General features: G+C 45.2%; 1 protein-coding gene across 2 annotated transcripts in view; it reads left to right on the top strand.

The window, feature by feature from the left end:
- EBF3 (EBF transcription factor 3) overlaps positions 1–20,448 on the top strand; it is a 216,228-nt gene extending 195,780 nt beyond the window's left edge. The window contains exon 16 of one of the 2 annotated variants that reach the window (XM_044445625.1): positions 20,143–20,448. In XM_044445625.1, the coding sequence (XP_044301560.1) occupies positions 20,143–20,174 (32 nt within the window). In that variant the 3' untranslated portion in view covers positions 20,175–20,448. The remainder of the gene's footprint in view (positions 1–20,142) is intronic. The other variant, XM_044445623.1, reaches the window with a different exon arrangement.
- The last annotated feature ends 896 nt before the right edge of the window (positions 20,449–21,344 follow it).

Genomic DNA, 21,344 nt, shown 5'->3' with positions numbered 1-21,344 from the left:
GGCAAAAACATACAGTTTGGCAACATATCAAAAAGCTGGCAAATGCTTCAAAAGACACTGTGACATTCCACCCCCTACTGACCTCCCATATAGTAGAGACATGGCACCAGAAGCAGACCCACCTATTTGTTCTCTCTGGTCCTGACACTGGTCCTCAAGCTCCTGAATCAGTCCTTCCAACCAGCACCAAGCACGTCCTTCTTGGGGCAAGATCCAAGACCATTCTCCCAAATATGCCAACTCACCCTGGGTCCAAGGCATGATGACCAATCTTCACCTATTCAGATTATGCACCAACCTCCTGAACCTGATATATGCCATTACAGATCCCACTCACTGAAAGAGAGAGTGAACCTCACTGGCCTACCCCACCTTGCAGAAGGGATTATGAGGCTGATTTCTGTAAGGAATGCTGGACATCATTTGAATCCAGATATGACTGACCATGTTGGAGCCTGACTAGATATGGCAGTTTCTCCACCCACACAGATTCCTCAGCTCATGAACCACTGCCTGACCCATCATGGGAGCCAAGACATACAATGGCTCAATATTCACATTTTCCACTCCAGACTACCAAGATCAAACTCTGATCATATTCATGTGACTCTACCTAGTCCTACACACTCAGATTTGGAACCAAATACCTCAACTTCTGATTCTTCTTCTTCCCAACTCTCCAATTGCCCAACTCCAATTGCCTTCTTCTTCCCAACTCTTCCCAACTCTCCAATCTGGGTTGACTCAACAATCATTCAACCTTCTGCATGTCCTTGAAGACATTTTTCTAATCAAGTTCTCAGAATGGCGCACAATCTCAGGCTCAACCTTCACTGAGATTCAGGCATGGTAAAAGACCTGGTCTTTGAGGCAATCTATGCAGACAGCACAGGACCAGTCACTATACCTCTGCCACCAACCTTACTTGATGCCATCTACCAGGAATGGAAATCTCCCATGCCTGTGGGCCCATCTCCTTACAGTCTCGAGAATATGTAAAGCGATGCTGAATTCCTTTTCCAACTTCTGTGTCTAAATTCAGTTATAGAAACATAGAAACAGAGTGAGTCAGAAGGGGTCTCCTGGGCCATCCAGTCTGACCTCTGGCACCAGCCAGCTCCGCTCACGACATGCCCACCATATGGACGTCCAGCCTATCCTTGAACACCCACACCGATGGGGCCTCAACGACCTCTTGTGGAAGCCCATTCCACACCTTCGGGGTCCTGACTGTCAGGAAGTGCTTCCTGGCATCCAAATGGAACTTTGGCTCCCTGAGCTTTGCTCCATTGGAGCGTGTCCTGCCTTCCTCTGCAGGGGAGAACAGGTCTCTACCCATCTCCATGTGACATCCCCTCACATACCTGTATGTCGCCAACATATCCCCTCTGAGTCTCCTCTTCTCCAGGCTGAAGAGACCCGGTTCCCTCAGTCTCACCTCATATGGCATCCCCTGCAAACTGGCCACCAACCTTGTGGCCCTACGCTGCACTGACTCCAACCTGGCTATATCCTTTCTGTAATGAGGGGACCAAAACTGAACACAATACTCCAGTGGCGGGCGCACCAGAGTCGTGTAGAGTGGTAGTAATACCTCTCTTGATCTAGAAGCCACACTTCTGGCTATGCAACCAAGGGTGGCATTCGCCCTCTTGACAACCACATCACACTGCTGACTCATGTTTAGCCTGAAGTCGACCAGTACCCCGAGGTCCCTTTCACAAGTGCTGCTCTCCAGCCACTTGTCACCTAACCTGTACCTATGACAGCTATTCCTATGCCCCAAGTGCAAGACCTTGCACTTATCCACATTGAACGCCATCCTGTTGTCTCCTGCCCACTTCCATAGTCTGTCCAGATCCTTTTGGATCTGGAGTACCTGCTCCTCAGTTGTGGCCACTGCTCCAGTTTTAGTGTCGTCTGTGAATTTGATCAGCAGACTGTTCACCCCTTCTTCCATGTCATTAATGAAAAGATTAAACAGGATCGGCCCCAGGACAGAGCCCTGGGGGACCCCGCTTGTCACTGGCCGCCATCCCGATGATTCCCCGCTAATGGTTACCTTCTGCTTTCGGTCAGTCAACCATGCCCTAATCCACCGGACAGTGCTTTGGTGTATCCCAAAACTGCTCAGTTTCTCCACCAGGATATCATGGGGCACTTTGTCAAAGGCCTTGCTGAAATCCAGGTATACCACATCCACTGCATCCCCTCCATCTAGCCATCGCAAAACCTTGTCATAGAATTCCACAAGGTTTGTCTGGCAGGACCTGTTTTTGCGGAAGCTGTGTTGTGTGACTGTCAGCCTCCCTTCCCTATCTAGCATCACTAGATCTCTCTCTATTATGAGCCTTTCCATTGTTTTTCCTACAATGGATGTAAGGCTAACCGGTTTATAATTCCCCATGTCCTTTCTACTACCTTTTTTGAAAATTGGGACCACTGATGCCACCCTCCAGTCCCTGGAACTTCACCCATTCTCCACGAGGTCTCAAAAATGGGGGCCAGCAGGTGTGAGAGAACCCCTGCCAACTCTCTAAGTACTCTTGGGTGTAACCGTCAGGGCCTGGCGCCTTTGTAATGTCCAATGCCCTGAGGAGCCCCTCGACTTCAAGGGGGGGTGACTCTAATCTGTGCCCCTAAGTCCCCAGCCTCATCTAATCTCCTATGCAGATCTCCCCTGTCCTGCCTTGGGGAGAACACAGAGGCAAAATAATCATTTAGCATCTGTGCCTGTAACCTCATATCAGTCACTGGATCTCCTTCCTCCTTATTTAGTGGTCTCACCACTTGTCTCCCCTTCCTCTTCCTATTTACCTGCTGAAAGAAGCCCTTTTCGTTGCTCTTGATAGTCTTGGCAAGTCTCAGCTCGTAATCAGCCTTAGCCTTGCGAAGAATCTTTCTGCAACGGGCCTCCTCCTCCCGGTATACCCTTTTGTCTATTTCCCCCAATACCCATTTCCTGCGGAGGTTCCTCTTTCAGCTAATCCCTCTAATCACCTCCTTTCGCATCCATGGCGGCAATCTCCTCTGCCTCCCCACCTTACTGACTAGAGGTATCGTCAAGACTTGCGCCTCCAAAACCTCCCTTTTGAGTGCTATCCACCCCTCCTCAACTCGCTTACCTTCCAGTAACCTATCCCAGGAGACTTTCTCCAGTCTGGCCTTCAGTTGGCCAAAGTTGGCCCTCTTGAAGTCCCAGCTTCTAGTGCTCGACCTGCTGCACGTCCCCAGTCCCCTGATCTCAAAGCAAAGGATGGAGTGGATCACTCGCATCCAGAGCTCCCCTAATCTGTACTTCATCTATCAGCTCCTCCCTATTGGTCAAGACCAAGTCAAGGATGTTTCCCCCTCTTGTCGCCTCTTGGACCCTCTGTGTGAAAAACCCTCCCTCTGTAGCTTCTAGGAAGCAACGTGACCTGGCTGTCACCGCTGAGTGAGTCTCCCAAGTAATATCCGGGAAAGTGAAATCTCCCATAATTACTGTGTCTCTCCCCCGAGATATCCTTAGAATCTGGCCTGTCAGGACATCATCCAGGGTCTCAAGTTGACCTGGAGGGCGATAACATACCCTACTATAAGGTCTCTTTCCCTGTCAAAACCCCTAAGCTTCACCCAGACTGCCTCTACCGAATCCCCATCTGTGCTGCATTCTATCTCACTGCATCCTATCCCTTCCCTGACATATAAAGCCACGCCCCCACCTCTCTTTCCCTTCCTGTCCTTTCTAAAAAGGTGATACCCTTCTATGTTCACATTCCAGACTTACCTTTCATCCCACCAAGTTTCTGTGATTCCCACCAGATCATACCCTCCTATTCCCAGGAGAGCTTCAAGCTCTTCCTGCTTATTACCCATGCTCCTAGCATTGATGTACATGCACCTCAACTCCTTCCCACTGCTTTATTTCCTTGGAGTTCCCAGCCTCCTCCTTCCTCCCATCCTCCCTGATACCTGGCCCCTCTCTGTAGGAGTCCTGTCAGTCCCTGCAGTATCTCTAAAACCCTGCTCCCAGAGCCCTGATCCTCCCCCCACACTTGTCCAGTGCAGACACGTTACTGGGGGGCCTGACCCCCCCCCCCCGGCTCAGTTTAAAGTCTTCCGGACGAAGCTCGCGAGAGCATCTCCAAAGGACCTTTTCCCCATCCTCGTGAGGTGTAACCCGTCCCTTGCCAGAAGTCCATTAGCAAGAAAATGAGTGCCGTGGTCGAGGAACTCGAAGCGTTCCTTCTGGCACCACACCCTAAGCCAATCGTTCACTTTGGAGGCCCTCCTGTCCATTCCTGGCCCAAATCCTCGGACAGCTAAGACTGACGAGAAGGCCACTTGGGCCTTCAGCTCCCTGAGTTTCTTCCCCAAGGCCTCAAAGTCCCTGGTGGTCCCAACCACACCCTGCCTGGCCACATCGTTTGTGCCCATATGAATCACCAGGAGAGGCTGGTGACTGCCGGAGTGAACAAGACGCTCCACTCTGTCCTTCATATGCTGGATGTGTGCACCCGGCAGGCAGCAAACCTCCCTTGTCTCCAGGTTGGGGCAGCACACTGCCACCTCAATGCCCCTCAGCAGGGAGTCCCCCACAACAATCACCCGCCGCCGTACCTTCCCGGTGCTGGTGGGCGGCCGTGTCCTGACCCTCGCCTCTCCTGCAGCGGCCCCCTTGCCGCCTGACGTCCCAGGCCGGGGGTCCTGCTGGTCCCCCGAGGCCTCATCAGCCCCAGCCTCCCCAAGTGGAGAGAACCTGTTTCCCAGCTCCAGATTGGTGCCAGGAAAAGGAGAAGGCTGTGCTGGCCTCCTCCTCGTGTGGGTGACATACCTCCATGTCTCCGCACCTGCTCCTCCCATGGCCTCTCCCTCAACCCTCTGTCCAGAGGAGGGCTGCTCCGGGGGGACCTGGAGAGCTCTCTCAGCCCTCAAGCACCTCATCTCCTCTTCTAGCAGGGTCACCATCTTGCACCGAGGGCAAGTGTATCCCTGCCTCTCCTGGGGTAGAAGGGCGAACATGTCTCAGCTGTCGCAGCGGACAGCAACACCCGTGACTCCCGCCAAGGCCATCTCCTGGTCTGCCATTGGTATCCCTTCCGAGACCTTACCTTGGTCCCCTGCCTTGTTTGTCCTGCAGTTCCTCTCGCCCAGTTCTCCCAGACAAAAACCCACTTTCACACACACACAAGGATAAAATAAACTTAAATTTTAATTGGAAGAAAAATGAAGCAAAGCACAGCACAAACAAAACAAACAAACAATCAAACCTCTGTGTCTCCGGGAAGGGAGTCTCTGGACAGCCCAGGCCGCAGCTAAGGGACACAGACAAGGGATGACGCCAAGAGGCATCCCCTAGAGAGCGCTCCATCCCATCTGATAGAGCAAGCATCTTGATGCCATGGGGTGCCACTTCTATTCATCCACCATGTTTTCCATCAAGATGGCCAACTAACAGGCCACCATGGCCAGATAATGTCTCATGTTATGGGACCAGAGATCATCACTTTGCTCATCCCTCCCTAAAGAGGCACAAAACCTGGCTAATGAAATCACTACCAAGGCTACTCAGTTCACCCAACAGGAAATTCACATGGCAAAACATCAAGCCAAATGTGGTGCCAGAAACATGACAGGTACCATAGGCCTCTGCTACTTCACCTGACTCCATTCCTCAGGTTTATCTATGGAGGGGAGAAAGCCAGAATTAAAGATATGCCCTTCAGTGGTGCTGGCTTCTTCAGTGAAGGAACAGATAACAGAATGGACGCTGTCCAAAAGGCCAGGAATACTGCTCGCTGAATGGGACTTAACCAAATTCCACTTTCCAGGCCCTATGTCCCTTGTAAGTGGCACCATTCACCAGTTCAATTTCAGTCTAGGTCTCAAGGCACTATCCCTCCCATGCACCAACCTACCTCCCAGAGCAGGTATTCCAATCCCAATCAAGAGTAGGGTTGCCAACATCCAAAGGAAAACAGATTCCCTTCCCACTTTGTTCATTCCTCTCTTCCTGCATTCTGTCACAGACTTCAACCATTTTTTGATTCATGAACTGAGATCAACTCAGACAAATGGGTGCTCTCCATCATCCTCCAAGGATATAGAATGGAATTTACTGCACTGCCTCCCTTGGTACCATTGAAAACTACTGCCTCTTTTCCTTCCAGTTCTAGAAATGGGCCATTGAAGGGGCATCTTGCTGTGATGCTCCTTGTTTTTATTCCAGATATTTAACAGTCCCAAAGAAAGATGGCAGCCTTTGCTCATCCTCAACCTCAGGGGCGTCAACCATTTTATCAAATCCAAATACTTCAACATGGTCTTGCTCCATGCCATTCTACTACTCCTGCAAATGGAATTTATTCTATAAGGCAATCCCAAAGGCGAGTCATGGCCTATGGTAGTGTGCATAAGGGCTCTCCCATTTCATCACAAAGACTGGCCAAATTGATTTTTCAAACTCTCTCCTGGCATACAATCTTTCTGGTCTCCAATCATCAGGACCAATCAGAGCTCATTCCACCAGAGCTACAGTGACCTCTGTGCAGGAGTGTTTTTACAGATCTCTGCAAAGCTGTGAAATGGTCAAACCCATCAATCTTCCTTTGTCTGAATGTTCAAAGCAGAGCTGACTGTACCTTTGGTAGGGCTGTTCTCTCTTCTCTGCTTTGTTGAGTGAGTGACTTTCTTGAGTGTCCTCTGAGAAGTAAGCTTACCAGCCACCTGTATGTGTGATGCACATAGACCATGAAGGAGAAAGGCAGGTTCTGTAACTGTAACTTTTGTTCTTCAAGCGGTCATTTGTGCATTCACCAATACCCACCCACCATCCCCACTAGTGTTGATCTTTTTTGACATTGTGTTCGGTATTTCTCCCTCACCATTGTTGCAGAGAAACAATGTCAGATGTCTGTCTCATATGGAACTGAGGTCTTGGTGAGAGCCCCCACCTCCCCCCCACACACACTGAGTGTGCCCAGCAGTCAGGTTCCCACCAAATACTAATAAAGCAGCTCTAGAAACTTCCCAAATGAGCTGCATGCATGCACACAGAGTCCATGTGTGTGAATGAACAGATGACTGCCCAAAGAACAAAAGTTATAGGTAGGCAACCTGCCAGCTCAAGTTATATGGTAGCAAACAGCAGTAAACAGCACTGTTCAGGTAATATTAGAAGCCTTTGGATGCTTGGAATAAATTAATGTTCATCATGTCATTATTGTTCCAATTCCCAGGAAGGATTTGCCAGGAGGGTGATTTGGATACACATTTGGTATTTGCATTTGTAAATAAGGACAAGGGTTGTGTAGGTGTACTTGCAATGGAAATGAGGAACATGCGAGCAAATATATATGATTAGGATGCAGGGTTCAGGGCTCTGTGTGTGCATGAACTGAGAACTGTTTGGAATCACTTTTGAGTGACAAGTGCTTACCTCTCATTTTGGTTTGCTTATGTCTCACATCTTTTTCCATTGACCATGGATGTTGAAATGAGAAATGAGTTTTTCTCATTTTGTTCTTACAACAACCCTGTTCAGTGGGTTAGTCTAAGGGAAGTTGGCCTAAGGTTACTTTGTGAGACTTTTGCAGTGATTTGCTCCATATTTCTGCAGTATCAAAACTCTATTCACTACACCATGCTGGGTAACCACTAGTACATTATTATTACAATATGCACGCGTGCGCGCGCGCGCGCACGCACACACACACACACAGAGGTCTCACTGCTTTTATTGAGGTTTACAGATAGGTAAGTAAGAAAAGGATTAAAGCCTAAAAGCAGCAGCAAGCTCATGTTTAATGGCATTCCTAATAGTGTAGTTGAGTTTATGCCCTGCTTGCAAGACTGTATCTTTTGGTGGAAGATGTAGTATTTGCATTTGATCAGGAACAAGTAATCTTTCAGAAGCCTGGTTTATTATTTAAGCTTCAGCTATCTGACAGTACCAAAACCAACTAACCAACCAACCTAAACACCAATATTGAAATTGTACCCTGTAGACGGTTTTAATACTGGACCATACAGAATCATGAAACCACATTCTTGCTGTGTGAAACTATTTCACCAGCAATGTAAGATGGTGAAAATTGGTGAAATGTTGCACTCTGCACTATTGTCCCTGATTTAACAGAATACTTACTACCAACTGGTAGTAGTGTTATTACTATTTATTGCTATTAATTAATGGCAGAGAGCTTCCCGCTATAGAAAAAGGTTCTGTTCGTCTCCTTGTCAATGAGCTGCAATTACCACAAGGGAATGTTTACTGGTTGAAGACTGAACAGCATATCCCTGTACTCTTCCATTTGGCACTATTTTTTCCAGTCCTGATGGCACCGTTGTGCAGGAGCTAACTATATTGGAAATCTGCCATATTGGGGGAATTCACAGCTGGCAAGAATTGGATCTAAACAATAGCACATAAGGGTCAAAATGTAAGAGTGTCTGGCTGTTATGCCCCATCTGTAAACCAGTGATTAATCTTTCTGTATAAACAAAATCAGGTTCCAAACTTTAATGTACATGTTCTGTATAGGTCTAAGACTAGTGGTATTCCTCATGAAGATTAGGATATATCAGAAAGTTACTTTTGTAGGCAAATTTTATTCAGTATCCTTTTTATCCTCCTCTAACTAGAACTGAAAAAGCAAGCAGCAAACAACATGTAAAACAAATTACTACATATAATCTACACTTATGTATTTTATTTCCTTCCAAACCAAATGTCCATGGGTACAGCAGCAGTGCCTTTCTCCTGCTGTTTAATATGCTCTCTGGAGAAGTATGATTCCTGAGGGTTACTACGATGGATCTCATGGCCTTTGTAAGACAGTAAGGCTACACATGTACAAATGTTAATTAATCACTAGTGCTGACACAGAGTTTTAAGTAAAGTTTTCTATTTATTTATTATAAATCCATCCTTTTTTCCTCTTGTGGGGATGCAATACTTCTTCTCCTCTTCATCTTATCCTCACCCTGCAAAGTAGGTTGGGCTGAGAGTCAAACACTTGGCCAAAGAAATCTGCGAATCTTCATCTCCTGAGTCCTGGTATCACTCTCTAACCACTACACTACTCTGCTAGGCATGCATTATAATGTAGTTTGGCCAGTTACCTATGTGGGTGCCACCATGGCACTGTGGCTATTGAGTGTGCCCGCTGTTCACAAATGATGCTTCTGTCTGCTTTATGTCTCAGTAAAGGCAATTCTATCCTAGGAAGAAGATATCTTGAATTAAGTACTAAACATGTACTACAGGTTACTCACTGTGAATTTGACTTATGGCATATTGGTCACCATATGGCCAGAATGAAGAGGCAAGGCACACATTTCAGGGGTTTTCAAGACCAGGGACTTATTTGTTTATTTATTTAAAACATTTCTATACCATTACTAGTCAAAGACCCTCAAGACTGTTTACAATATATTTTAAAAAATCAAACTTAACAAACACTACCATACACATGTAAACAATCACAAGATAAACCCAATAAAATCACATTAATAAGAGTAAAACAAAGTATAAAAGCAAAAATATGATCTAATAGAAATAATTATAAAATTAATGGAATCAAAGCATATTAAACAAGCAAATAACTGCAGTGTCATAAAATAAGCTAAGAATATAAAATTTAAACAATTAAAATACTGTGAAAATAAAAAGGGTTTGGTCTGGCACCAAAAATATATAGTTTTGGTGCCAGGTGCACCTCTCTGGGCATCTGTTTCCATAACCATGGCACCACAGCTGAAAAGGCACAGCTCTGGGTAGTCACCCTCTGTATGTCCTTCACAGTATGCTCCTGAAGAAGGTCTGCTAATGACCTTAGAATCCAGGCAGGTGTATTTGGGAGGTGTTCCATTAGATATCCAGGTCCTAAACCATTTGGGGCCTTATAAATTATTGTAAGTACCACCAAGCAGGCCCAGAACTGAACTGGCAGCCAGTGAAGGTGGTATAAACACTGGAGTAATATGCTCATACTTTGATGTTCTCATTAGGAAGCAAGCAGCTCAGTTCTGCACCTTGCAGTTTCAAGTCCTTTTTCATGGACAAGCCCATGTAGAGCACTTTGCAGTAGTCCCAAGCAAGATGTTACCAGGGCATGGATCACTGTTGCCAGGTTTTGCCTGTCCAGATAGAAGCTGATAAAAGGTGCACCTGCCTACAGAGATCACCTGATGTTCTAGGGTTAGGTGGGTCAAGAAGCACTACCAAAACTTGAACCCTGTCTTTTAGGGGTAGTGCAACCCCATCCAGAACAGGGCAGATGTCAGCCAAATGGACAAAGGACCCACCTACCAACAGGACCTCCATTTTCTCTGTATTAAGTCTCAATTTATTGGCCCTCATTCAATGCAAACCTTGCTCAGACATCACCTTGTTCAGCAATGAGACAGCCTCAACTGCATCAGATGAAAAAAAAGAGGTAGAGTTCAGTATCATGAAACTTCAACCCAAACCTCCAGAATACCTCTCCCAGCAGTTCCATACAGATGTTGAATGGCATGGGGAAAAGTATGGATTCCTGGAGCACTCCATGGCAAAAAAAGCCACAGCGCCAACCCATAATCTTCCAGTACCACCTTCTAGAAACAGCCTACCATAGAAACAGAGTGAGTCAGAAAGGACCTCCTGGGAAATCTAGTTTGACACCCAGCTCCAACCAGCTCCACTTATGACATGCCTACCATGTGCATATATAACCTATCATTGAATGCTCTCGCCGATGCAGCTTCAGCCACCTCCTGCAGAAATCCATTCCATACCCTAGTAGTCCTAACTGTCAGGAAGTACTTCCTGGCATTCAAATTGAACCTTGGTTCCCTGAGCTTTGCTCAACTGGAACACATCCTGCCCTCCTCTGCAGAGGAAAACAGGTCTCTACCCACCTCCATGTGGCACCCCCTCAGATACCTATATGTCACCAACAGATCTCCTCTGAGTCTCCTCTCCTCCAGGCTGAAAAGACCTAGCTCCCTAAGTCTTGCCTCATATGGCTTTCCCTTCAATCCAGCCACCATCCTTGTAGCCCAATGCTGCACTGATTCCACCCTGGCTATATCCTTCCTGTACTGTGGAGCCCAGAACTGAACACAGTACTCCAGTTGTGGGCACACCGGAGTAATATGGTTGAATAGAGTGGCACTAATACCTCCCTTGAGCTAGAAGCCACACTTCTGGCTATGCTCGGAAGGGTGGCGTTCACCCTCTTAACTGTCGTGTCATGTTGCTGACTCATGTTTAGCCTGCAGTCAACCAGTACCCTAAGTTCCCTTTCACAAGTGCTGTTCTCCAGCCACTTGTCCCTATCCTGTACTTATGACACCCATATCTATGCCCCAAGTGCAAGACCTTGCACTTATCCACATTGAACACCATTCTGTTATCCCCTACCCACTTCCGTAGTCTCTATAGATCCTTCTGGATCCAGAGTATCCGTTCCTCAGTTGCAGCCATCAGCTCAATTTTAGTATCATCAGCAGACTGGTCACTCCATCTTCTAGGTCATTGATGAAAGGATTGAACAGGATCGGAGCATGGAGACTTGGGGGACCCCAGTTGTCACTGGCCGCCATCACGATGATTCTTCACTAATAGTTACCCTCTGCTTTTGGTCCATCAACCGTGTTGGACAGTGCACTGGTCTATCTCAAAACTCCTTAATTTCTCAACCAGAATATCATGTGGCACTATGTCAAAGGCCTGCTGAAATCCAGGTAAACCACATCCACCGTGTCCCCACTGTCTAACCACCTTGAAACCTTGAATTCTACAAGGTTCATCTGGCAAGATCTGTTTTTGCAGAAGCTGTGTTGCGTGGCTGCCATCCTCCCTTCCCTATCTAGGGTTACTAGATCTCTCACTGCCCTGAGCCTTTCCATTGTCTTTCCTAGAATGAACGTAAGACTAACCGGCCTGTAATTCCCCATGTACCCTCTACTACCCTTTTTGAAAATTGGGACCACTGATGCCACCCTCTAGTCCTCTGGAACTTCACCCATTCTCCACAAAAATGGAGGCCAACAGGCATGAGAGTACCCCCTCCCACTCCCAGCTGTAACCCATCAGGACCCAGCACCTTTGTAACGTTCTGTGTCCTGAAGAGACCCTCAACTTCCTGGGGGATGACACTAATCTGTGCCCCTAAATCCCTGGCCTCATCCAGTCCCCCATGTAGATCTGCTTTGGAGAAAACACAGAGGCAGAATTTAGCATCTTTGCCTGTTCCCTGATACCAAATCTCCTTCTTTCTTATTAAGTGATCCCACCATATGTCTCCCCCTCCTCTTGCTATTTACATGTTAATAGAAGCTTTTTGTTGCTACTGATATTCTTTGCAAGTCTCAGCTCATAATCAGCCTTAGCCGTGCAAAGTTTCCTCTTATGTCTAATCCCTCTTACCACCTCTCTTCACATCCATGGTGGCACTTTCCTTTGTCTCCCCACCTTGCTTACTAGCAATATCATCAAGGCTTGCACCTCCAAGAGCTCCCTTTTGAGTGCCATCCACCCCTCCTGAACTCCCTTTCCTTCCAGTACCCTCTCCTAGGAGACTTTCCCCAGTCTGGCCTTCAGTTGACCAATGTTGGCCCTCATGAAGTCTCAGCTTCTAGTATTCAACCTGCTGCTTGTCCCCATTCCCCTGATCTCAAAGCACAGAATGGTGTGATCATTCGTATCCAGAGTTCCCTTGATCTGCACTTCATCTATCAGCTCCTCCCTATTGGTCAAGACCAAGTCAAGGATGTTTCCCAACTAATGTCTGGGAGAGTGAAATCTCCTATAATTACCATCTCCCTCCCCCGAGATATCCTTTCAATCTGGTCTGTCAGGGCATCGTCCAGGGTTTCAGCCTGACTTGGATGGCGATAACATACCCTCACTGTCAGGACACTCCCCCTGCTGAAACCCTTTAGTTTTAGACTGCCACTACCAGATTCCCATCTGCACCACCTTCTATCTCTCGTAACTCTATCCGCTCCCTGAGATATAGCACTACCCCACTCCCATTTTCTTCCCTGTCCTTTCTAAACAGGATATACTCCTCTATGTTTACATTCTGGTCTTGCCTTTCATCCCACCAGGTTTCCATGATCCCCACCAGGTCATACCCTCCTATCCCCAGGAGATCCTCAAGATCTTCCTGCTTATTGCCCATGTTCCTAGCATTAGTATACATGGCATGGCAGCTCTTTCCCACAGATCCCTTTCTTTGGGTCCCCTGGCCTCCTCCTTCCTCCCATCTTCCCTGACCCCAGCCCCCTCTTCGTAGGAGTCCTGCCAGGCCCTGCAGTACTTCTAATAACCTGGTCCCAAACCCCTGGTCTTCTCCCCTCATTTGTCCAATCAGTACAAGTTTTTTTTTGAGGGGGGGGGGGCTGATCTCGGCTCATTTTAAAGTCTTCCAGATGAACCTTGCTAGAACATTTCTGAAGGACCTTTTTCCCATCTTCATGAGGTAAATCCTGTCCCTTGCCAGAAGTCCATTAGCAAAAAACCAGGTGCTGTGGTCAAGGAACATGAAGCATTCCTTCTGACCACACACCCTGAGCCAGTCATTCACCTCTGCAATCCTCCTTTCCCAGACCAAATCCCTGGACCAGCAAGATAGAGGAACTTGGCCCTTTAGGTCCCTGAGTTTCTTTCCCAGAGCTTCAAAGACCCTAGTGATCCCACCCACCCCCTGCCTGGCTGTGTCATTCATCCCCATGTGAATCACCAGAAGCAGCCTGTGACCCTCCAAGCTACTCTGTCATATGCTGGATGCATGTGCCTGGCAGGTTAACAGACCTCCCTAGCCTCAAGGTCAGGGTGGCACACCACCATTTCAGTGTCGCTTAGCAGGGAGTCCCTGACAATGATCAGCCACCACGGTCTCTTCCTGGTGGTCATGCCTTGGCCCTCGCCTCTCCCCTGGCTGCATCTGGTCCCAGGCTGGGGATCCTGAACAGGTTGGTCCCCAATGTCCTCATCAGCCCCAGCCTCCCCAAGCAGAGAAAACCTGTTTCCCAGTTCTAGGTCAGTGCCAGGAGACGGAGGAGGCTGTGCTGGCCTCCTTCTCTAGGTGACATGCCTCCATATCTCCATATCTCACAAGCCTCTGATGCTCCACTGCTCTACCAAGAGCCAAAAGAGAGACTGAAATGGATTAAGATGGTCAGTTTCCTGGAGCTGCTTGCTCAAGCACCTTGCCCAAAAAGGAGATTTTGGTACAAACCTATAGTCATTGATATCCTCTGGATCCAGGGGAGCCTTCTTCAGGAGGGGCCTGATTACCTCCTCCTTTAAAGGAGCTGGGAGCTGGCCCTTTTTCAATGAGGCATTTTTAATCTCCTGGATCCAGGCCTGGATGGTCAGCCATGAGGGGCAAGTGGGCAGGTGGTCGAGCAATCATCTCCAATTATCTTGTCCACATCCTCAGGCTTCAATAATTGAAACTCATCCAGTAGAACAGAACTAGATGGTGCACTGGATGCCTCTGCTTAATGGACTGCAATAAATGTAGAGTCCAATTTATGACGAATCTGAGTGATTTTATCCTCAAAATGCTGAAGAAACTTGTCACAGTGGGTCACTAAGGATTTTAGTTGTTCTTCTTTTGGGGCAATTCAAAGTAAGCCGTGAACCACTCAGAGCAGCTTTGCTGGGTGGCACTCCGAAGACACAATGCTGGCGGAATAGAAATTTATCTTTGCCACTTTCACAGCCACAGAATAGGCTTGATAATGAGCTCTATGCTGTGTTCAGTTAGGTTCATACCAGGTTTTCCTCCACCTGTGCTCTAGCTGTCTGCCCGCTTGCTTCATTGCCTGCAACTCAGTCATATATCAAGCAGCTGAGAGGGCATTTAGGGATGATCATGTCAACCAGCTGCCACATCTGTATTCCACAGAGCCACCTAGGCTTCAACAGAAATCCCAGCCATATCTGCTGGAAAATCCCCTGCAGCCCTCTGGAAATCATCAGGATCCATTAGATTCCTAGGGCAGACCAATCTAATAGGTCCCCAACCCTTACAGAAGGGGGAAGTGGTTGTCAATTTAAATTTCACCAGGAAGTGATCTGACCATGACAAAGGGCTTAGTATCACATCCACCTTCAGATACTATCCTCCTATCCAGTGGAAAAGACCAGGTCAAAAGTGTCAAGAGTGTGACCCTTTTCATGGGTCAGTGATATATTAAGACTGCCCCATGATTGTCATGGAAGCCAAGAAGTCCTGAGCCACCCCAGACAAGGTAACCTCAGTGTTTAAGTTCCCCAGAACCAACAATCTGGGAGTCTCCAAGACCTCCTCTGTCAGCTCCGGCAAGGAGTCTGCTGTGTAGTAAGTTGGGCAGTACACTAGCAGGATTCCTACTATGCCTCGATGACCCAAGACCAGGTTTAAATACTCAAGTCCAGTCTTTAAGTGGACAGGAAGCCTAGTGTGAGGCAAAGTATTCCTGTAGATGACTACCACATCTCCTCCCCAACCCCCAGCCCAATATTAGTGTTGTACTGAGTACCCAGGTGGGCGTAGCTCTGAAAGAGTGACATTATCTACCTCTCCAATCTTTGTCTCAGTACTACAAGCCAGGTCAGCCCCCTCATCTATTGTCAAATCAGATATCAGAGGGATTTTATTTTGCACTTACCTGGCATTTAAAAGCAGCAGCACAAGGCCTAAGGGTAGTCTGATATCGTTATCTGGCATTGTCTGACTAGGGGAGAAGAAGGGATAGGTGTGAGATACTTAACCACTCCTTCTCCTTTGTTGGCTACCTCAGCCCCCAACATCATACCTCACCCTTCCCACAACCACACTAGTAGGGGAACCCTGATGCTTCTCAGGGTCTCCCAAAATCATATCAAATTAAATTAATAAATCTGTCACTGGGTGGGGAACCTCTTCCATCTATACCATACCAGCCTTCCCCTCAGTTCCTATATCCAACTTAATCTTCCATTCTTTACCTATTGTTTCCTCCCACTACTGTCCAACATCCTCCCTCCCTCCCTATCTTGCCTGTAAACTCTCATAAATTCACATCCAGCCACTCCTTCAACACATCCTAAAATCACTATCACTACCTTCCCCTGTCCTCCCAAATATCTAGGAAGAGGGAAGGTGGGAGGACCACACGCACACAGTCCCCCTCCACACTTCTCCAGGCACCACCACGTGGCTGCCAAATGGGCAGCAAACAGGCAATGCCCTTTGGCACCCCCCTTTAGAGTCACTCATAAAGCTGAACAGCAGAAGCCCCCACCCAGGGACTTAGTTAAATATGATCTGCAGCAGTCAACTAATCTAACAGAAATAATTCCCTTTTCCTCATATGGGGGCCTTATCCAAATCTGATAGAGGAGCTTTCTGGCTTTTACCTCAGTCTTTTCTGCCTGAATTTCTCTGGCACAAGGCCTGTGGGTTCTGCTACCCATAGCTTCTGATGGCACTCAGATTGCCTGCCCCACCCACAACTCCAAAGCTCATAGCTTTGCATGAGTAAGTCAGACAAACCATGAGTGGAGGTCCTTCCTCTGTCCCATCTAGCCTCATGGTATTAAAAGGGACAGGCTTGACAGGCTTGAGATGCCTCAAGTTGCTAGTGGAATACTTTTCTTTCCTTTAAATTGGCCCTGCACCTGCCAGTCTGTTTCACATATACATCTATCCTGCAGGAACCTCACGAAGCCATGTGCTGTAAGTGAAGGGAAAAAACCATGCTGGCCACCCAACCAACAGGATAAAATGCCCCAATGCTGTTCCATTAACCTGCAGCCAATGAAACCCACAGTGCATCCTGGTGGTGCCAACATGAGAGGGGAAAGACAAGGTTCTAGGGGAGCAGATGCATTCTCTGTGACTCTATGCCAGTCTTTACAGCTTACCAAAACTTGTGTCTCCCCAGGGGTCAGGTGCAAGACGTTGGGCTGGGAAATAGCTGTCCTTTCTTTTAAAAAGGATTTTGATTAAAAAAAAGATTTTTTTTGAAGCAGTTTGAAGAATATTGGATGTAATGGTATATATGTTTTCACTTTATACTGGACAAAACTTGCACGCAGCTCAGGTTTCAGGCTCATGCATAGTCATGCAACGTGATTTCATTATGAAAGAAATGGGCACATACAAAAAGTTTTTCTGCATGATTTTTGTTTAGTTTTTGTATCATCAAAGTATCATCAAATCTGAGATGCCCTCAGATAGGTTTTTTTTTTTTTGCAATTAATGAACTGGGAAATTGAAGTTCATATCACTACATCAAATGTATTGTTTATTGTACATAAATTAATGAGAAACTTCATCACAACAAAATTTAAACACCATAAGGTTAAAACAGTACAAATTACATTGTTGTTGAGGAGTTAACTAGAATATAATGACAAAATTTAGTGTCTTTGTGTTCAACAAGCCAAATTCTTGTACCATATATGTTGCAATAGTTATCATACATAGTCCTTTAAGAGGGAAGTATGTCTCATAAGTTGTGAGAAAACCCTTGTTAGAGATCTTCCTGGTAGAAATATTAGGACCTGTGGATGCATTCTTAGATTTAGACACAAGAAACTACCAACTGGCCTACCTCCTAGAAGTGCTTTGCACTCTATTCCCCCAAGAGTTCATGCACCACAATCAATGGTTACTGCTTCAGTGCAGGGGGAAAAGCCAGACAAAGGGATGAAAATTGCATTGTATCACTTTTGGGTACTTTGATCCTGAGTTTCATATGATATGCGCAGAAGAACAAAGAGACTAGGTTCCAAACATTTAAAAAGGAAACACAAAATAAGCTAGCAAGTGGAAGATTTTAATCTCATGTCTTCTAATGACGCTTTGCCAGTTTCCAAAGCAGGTGTACTATACTTGACTTTAATCTTATTAAAGTCAGCATACTATTAGGATAAAGTACAATTAACAGCATGTCAAAACTGAAGCTTTCCACTTAGGCTTGGATGCTTGGAAAGAGAGGAAAAGCTAAGGTTAGTCTGATTTTCATTTAGGGAACCTGAGAACTGTCTGGTCCTTGATTGGTGAGTGAGCTGGCCTTGTCTGACATTACCAAAAGTGACCATGTTGTTTCTCAGCTGTCAACAGAGACAGTCTCTAGGGAGTCTGGGCCACTGTTTGCCATTAACAGAACGCTAAGAGAAATATCACACATGTGGGAAGCAGGATGCTTTGCACACAAAAAATGTCAGAATCCTTTTCATTTCCAAAGTGAGTCTTTACAGTATACTGAATTAGAAAATCCCTATTTTGAAATGAAATGAAATGTATGAGGTACAAGAAAATAAAACCTCTCACTGGATAAACTATTCTACTAGAAATAGATTTTTTAAGGATCTGGTAGCTACTGCATGCAGTACAATGTTGTAATATTAATGGTGAAAGGATCATTTAAGAAAAAAAATCCTGTCATGCTCAATCTGTGAACCAGACATGATCATCCCAGAGTCATAAAAGAACTAGAGGAAAAACACTCAGAAACACTGTCTATCATCTTTGAGGATTCATGGAAAACAGGAAAAGTCCCAGATAACTGGAGAAGGGCTAACATCCCAATCTCAAGAAAGGGGGAAAAAAGATGAACCTGAGAACTATACACCAGTTAGTCTGACATCAATGTCTGGAAAAATTCTAGAGTAAATTATAAAACAAATGTCAACAAACGCTTTGAAAACAATGCAGTAATTAGTAGAAGCCAACATGGATTTCGAGTTTCTAGAACAAATACTGCCAGACTAATCTAATTTCACTTTTTGGCTGGGTAACCTCCCAAATGGACTGTGGGAATGCTGTGGACATAATCTATCTTGGCTTTAGCAAAGACTTGTCAAAGTGCCCCACAACATCTCATTTACCAAACTAGCAAAAAGCGGGCTAAGTAGTGCAACCATTAGGTTGATCCACAATTGGCTGCAAAATCAGACTGAAAGAGTGCTCGTCAATGGCACATTCTCCACTGCAAAGGAGCATGATATTATAGCTCACAAGCTTAATATGAGCCAACAATGTGATGCAGCTGCAAAAAAGTTGCTTTATACTTTTCGATGTCAGGCAACCCCCTTTTTATTTTCCCAGTATTTTAACATTTCATTGGTTTTATCTTTGATTTTATCATGATGTTTGGATGCAATGTGCTGTTTGTTGGTATGTTGTTGTTTTGGTTTTTGTTTATTTTAAGCCATCCAGAGACTCTAGGATTGGATTGCTTATGAAAACAAAACAAAACAAAATAAAATAGGGCAAACATTAACAGAAGTATCACTTCTAAAATACATGGAGCACTAGTTCCGTTATCCTCAGCACTAGTAAGTCCTCACCTGGAATACTGTGTCCAGTTCTGGGCACCTAAGTTTTTAAAAGATGCAGAAAAGCTAGAAAGGGTACAGATGAAGGCAACAAGGATGATTCAGGGACTGGAGGCAAAGCCCTATGAGGAATGATTGAGAGAAATATAGTAGGTATGTTCAGCCTCAAGAAGAGAAGACTTGAGGAGTGATAGAAGTACCTGAAAGGCTGTCACAAAGATGAAGGACAAGATCTCTTCTCATTCATTCCAGAGTGCAGGACACAGAATGATGGACTTAATTTAAAAGAAGCCAGATTTAGACTAGACACCAGGAAGAATTTCCTTACTGTTGGAGCAGTGCAACAATGGAACCTATTAGCTGGGGGAGTTGTGGGCTCTCCCTCACTGGAGCCATTCAAAAAGCATCTGGACAATCATCTGAATGGGATGCTGTAACTTAGTGTCCTGCAATAGCAGGGGCTTGGACACGATGACCTTCTGGCCCCTTCCAACTCTATTATGATTCTATTATCTACCTGTATAGCAAGCTTTTGCATGTCATTTCTGGATGCAATATTTCTAGATGCAATCTGCTCCACATATGAAATGGTTCATACAGCTAATCCAACCCATAGTTTGTTCAAGAGATTACATATCTTCAGAAGAAGATACATGAGCAGTATTTTTTCTTCCGCTGACTGCACTGTGTATGGCCCAAGTGAAACAGACCTGGACAATTTCCTTTAATGTTTTGAGGATGCTGGTGTTGTTGAGGAATATTCACATATGCTGGGCTTTCTTCTTTGCAAGTTCATATACATGTGTAGTCCTATAATTATATATTAATAGTTATTTTTCTTTTTCTTTCAGCTATGTCTGGGCTTGTAGTCCCACCAATGTAAATTCATTTTTGTTTACCTATCATAATACCAAGCTTCAGAAGATGAGCTTTTTAGGGGACAAGTTTAGTATCTAAGACATGCTGATAGAACCAGTATCTTCAAAATACAATCAGCAAAACATTAAAAGACTTTGTTTAAAGATTTTATTTAAACTACTAAGAATCAACATGCAAACAATCAACTTCTTCATGAACAATTCCATTTTATTGACTGAACTTCTCTCATATTTTCACATTTCCTGGTCCTGAAGAATAAGGAAAAAGCGATGCCTATTTTGTATAAAGTTTCTGATTACGTCTTGGCTATGTCTAGTACTTGCTATGTGTCGGGAAAAACTTTGTGGATGCACCATTTTGATTCTCATGATACACTGATGAAAAACGCCTCCAAAACATTTTTTCTGTGCTCATAACTAGATTCACAATGGTTGTGTATCTCTATAATGTGAAATATTTTTTGTGGTGAAAAAAGGGGGCCAAGGAGGTATGAGCCATCAGAACTGGAAAAAAGGATGAATATATGATTTGGGATAATTTGGGGAGCTGGGGAGGGGGGAGGGGGAGGGAGGGTTTATCATTGCTTAACTTCATCTTAATGAAATGGAACTTTGTAACTTATTGTAGTTAGAAATTGTAACTTTGATATTGAATTCTCTTGCCTTCAACAAGCACACTGACAGAGAAAACGATGCTACTGTCTGTTGGAAATATATGTATATGTATATGTATATGCATATGTATATGTATATGTATATATCCACTGCTAAAGCTTCCTGTTAAGCAAGTGTGATCTGCAATGTTTTTTTCAACTTTTGCTAGCACTGTATACTATTGCATTCTTAGGCTACTGTGAAGTCTATGTTTCCTGTTCCAGAAAATTGTCCTTTTGACTTCTAGATCCTTCTTCCCTAATGTGTTTTGTATGTGGTTATAAAATTGTAGACTTTTGTGATTTTGCCAAAGTTGTAGCTAAATATTTATACACTTGTCTTGAATTTTTTTCAGAGCCACTTAAATATTTAGAACAGCAAATTTTATTCCTTGTAAAGGAATAAAATAGTCATACATTGCAAAACTTTCTTTTACATAAACACTTGCAGTCACGAAGGGAATTTATTTTGTAACATAATGATTATAAATATTGTATTTATCTTTGAAATTTTGTATATTG

The sequence above is a fragment of the Varanus komodoensis genome, unplaced genomic scaffold (assembly GCF_004798865.1).
Source record: "Varanus komodoensis strain SLA01 unplaced genomic scaffold, ASM479886v1 scaffold49, whole genome shotgun sequence".
Classification (NCBI taxonomy): domain Eukaryota; kingdom Metazoa; phylum Chordata; class Lepidosauria; order Squamata; family Varanidae; genus Varanus; species Varanus komodoensis.
This window is presented reverse-complemented; position numbering and strand designations above follow the sequence as displayed.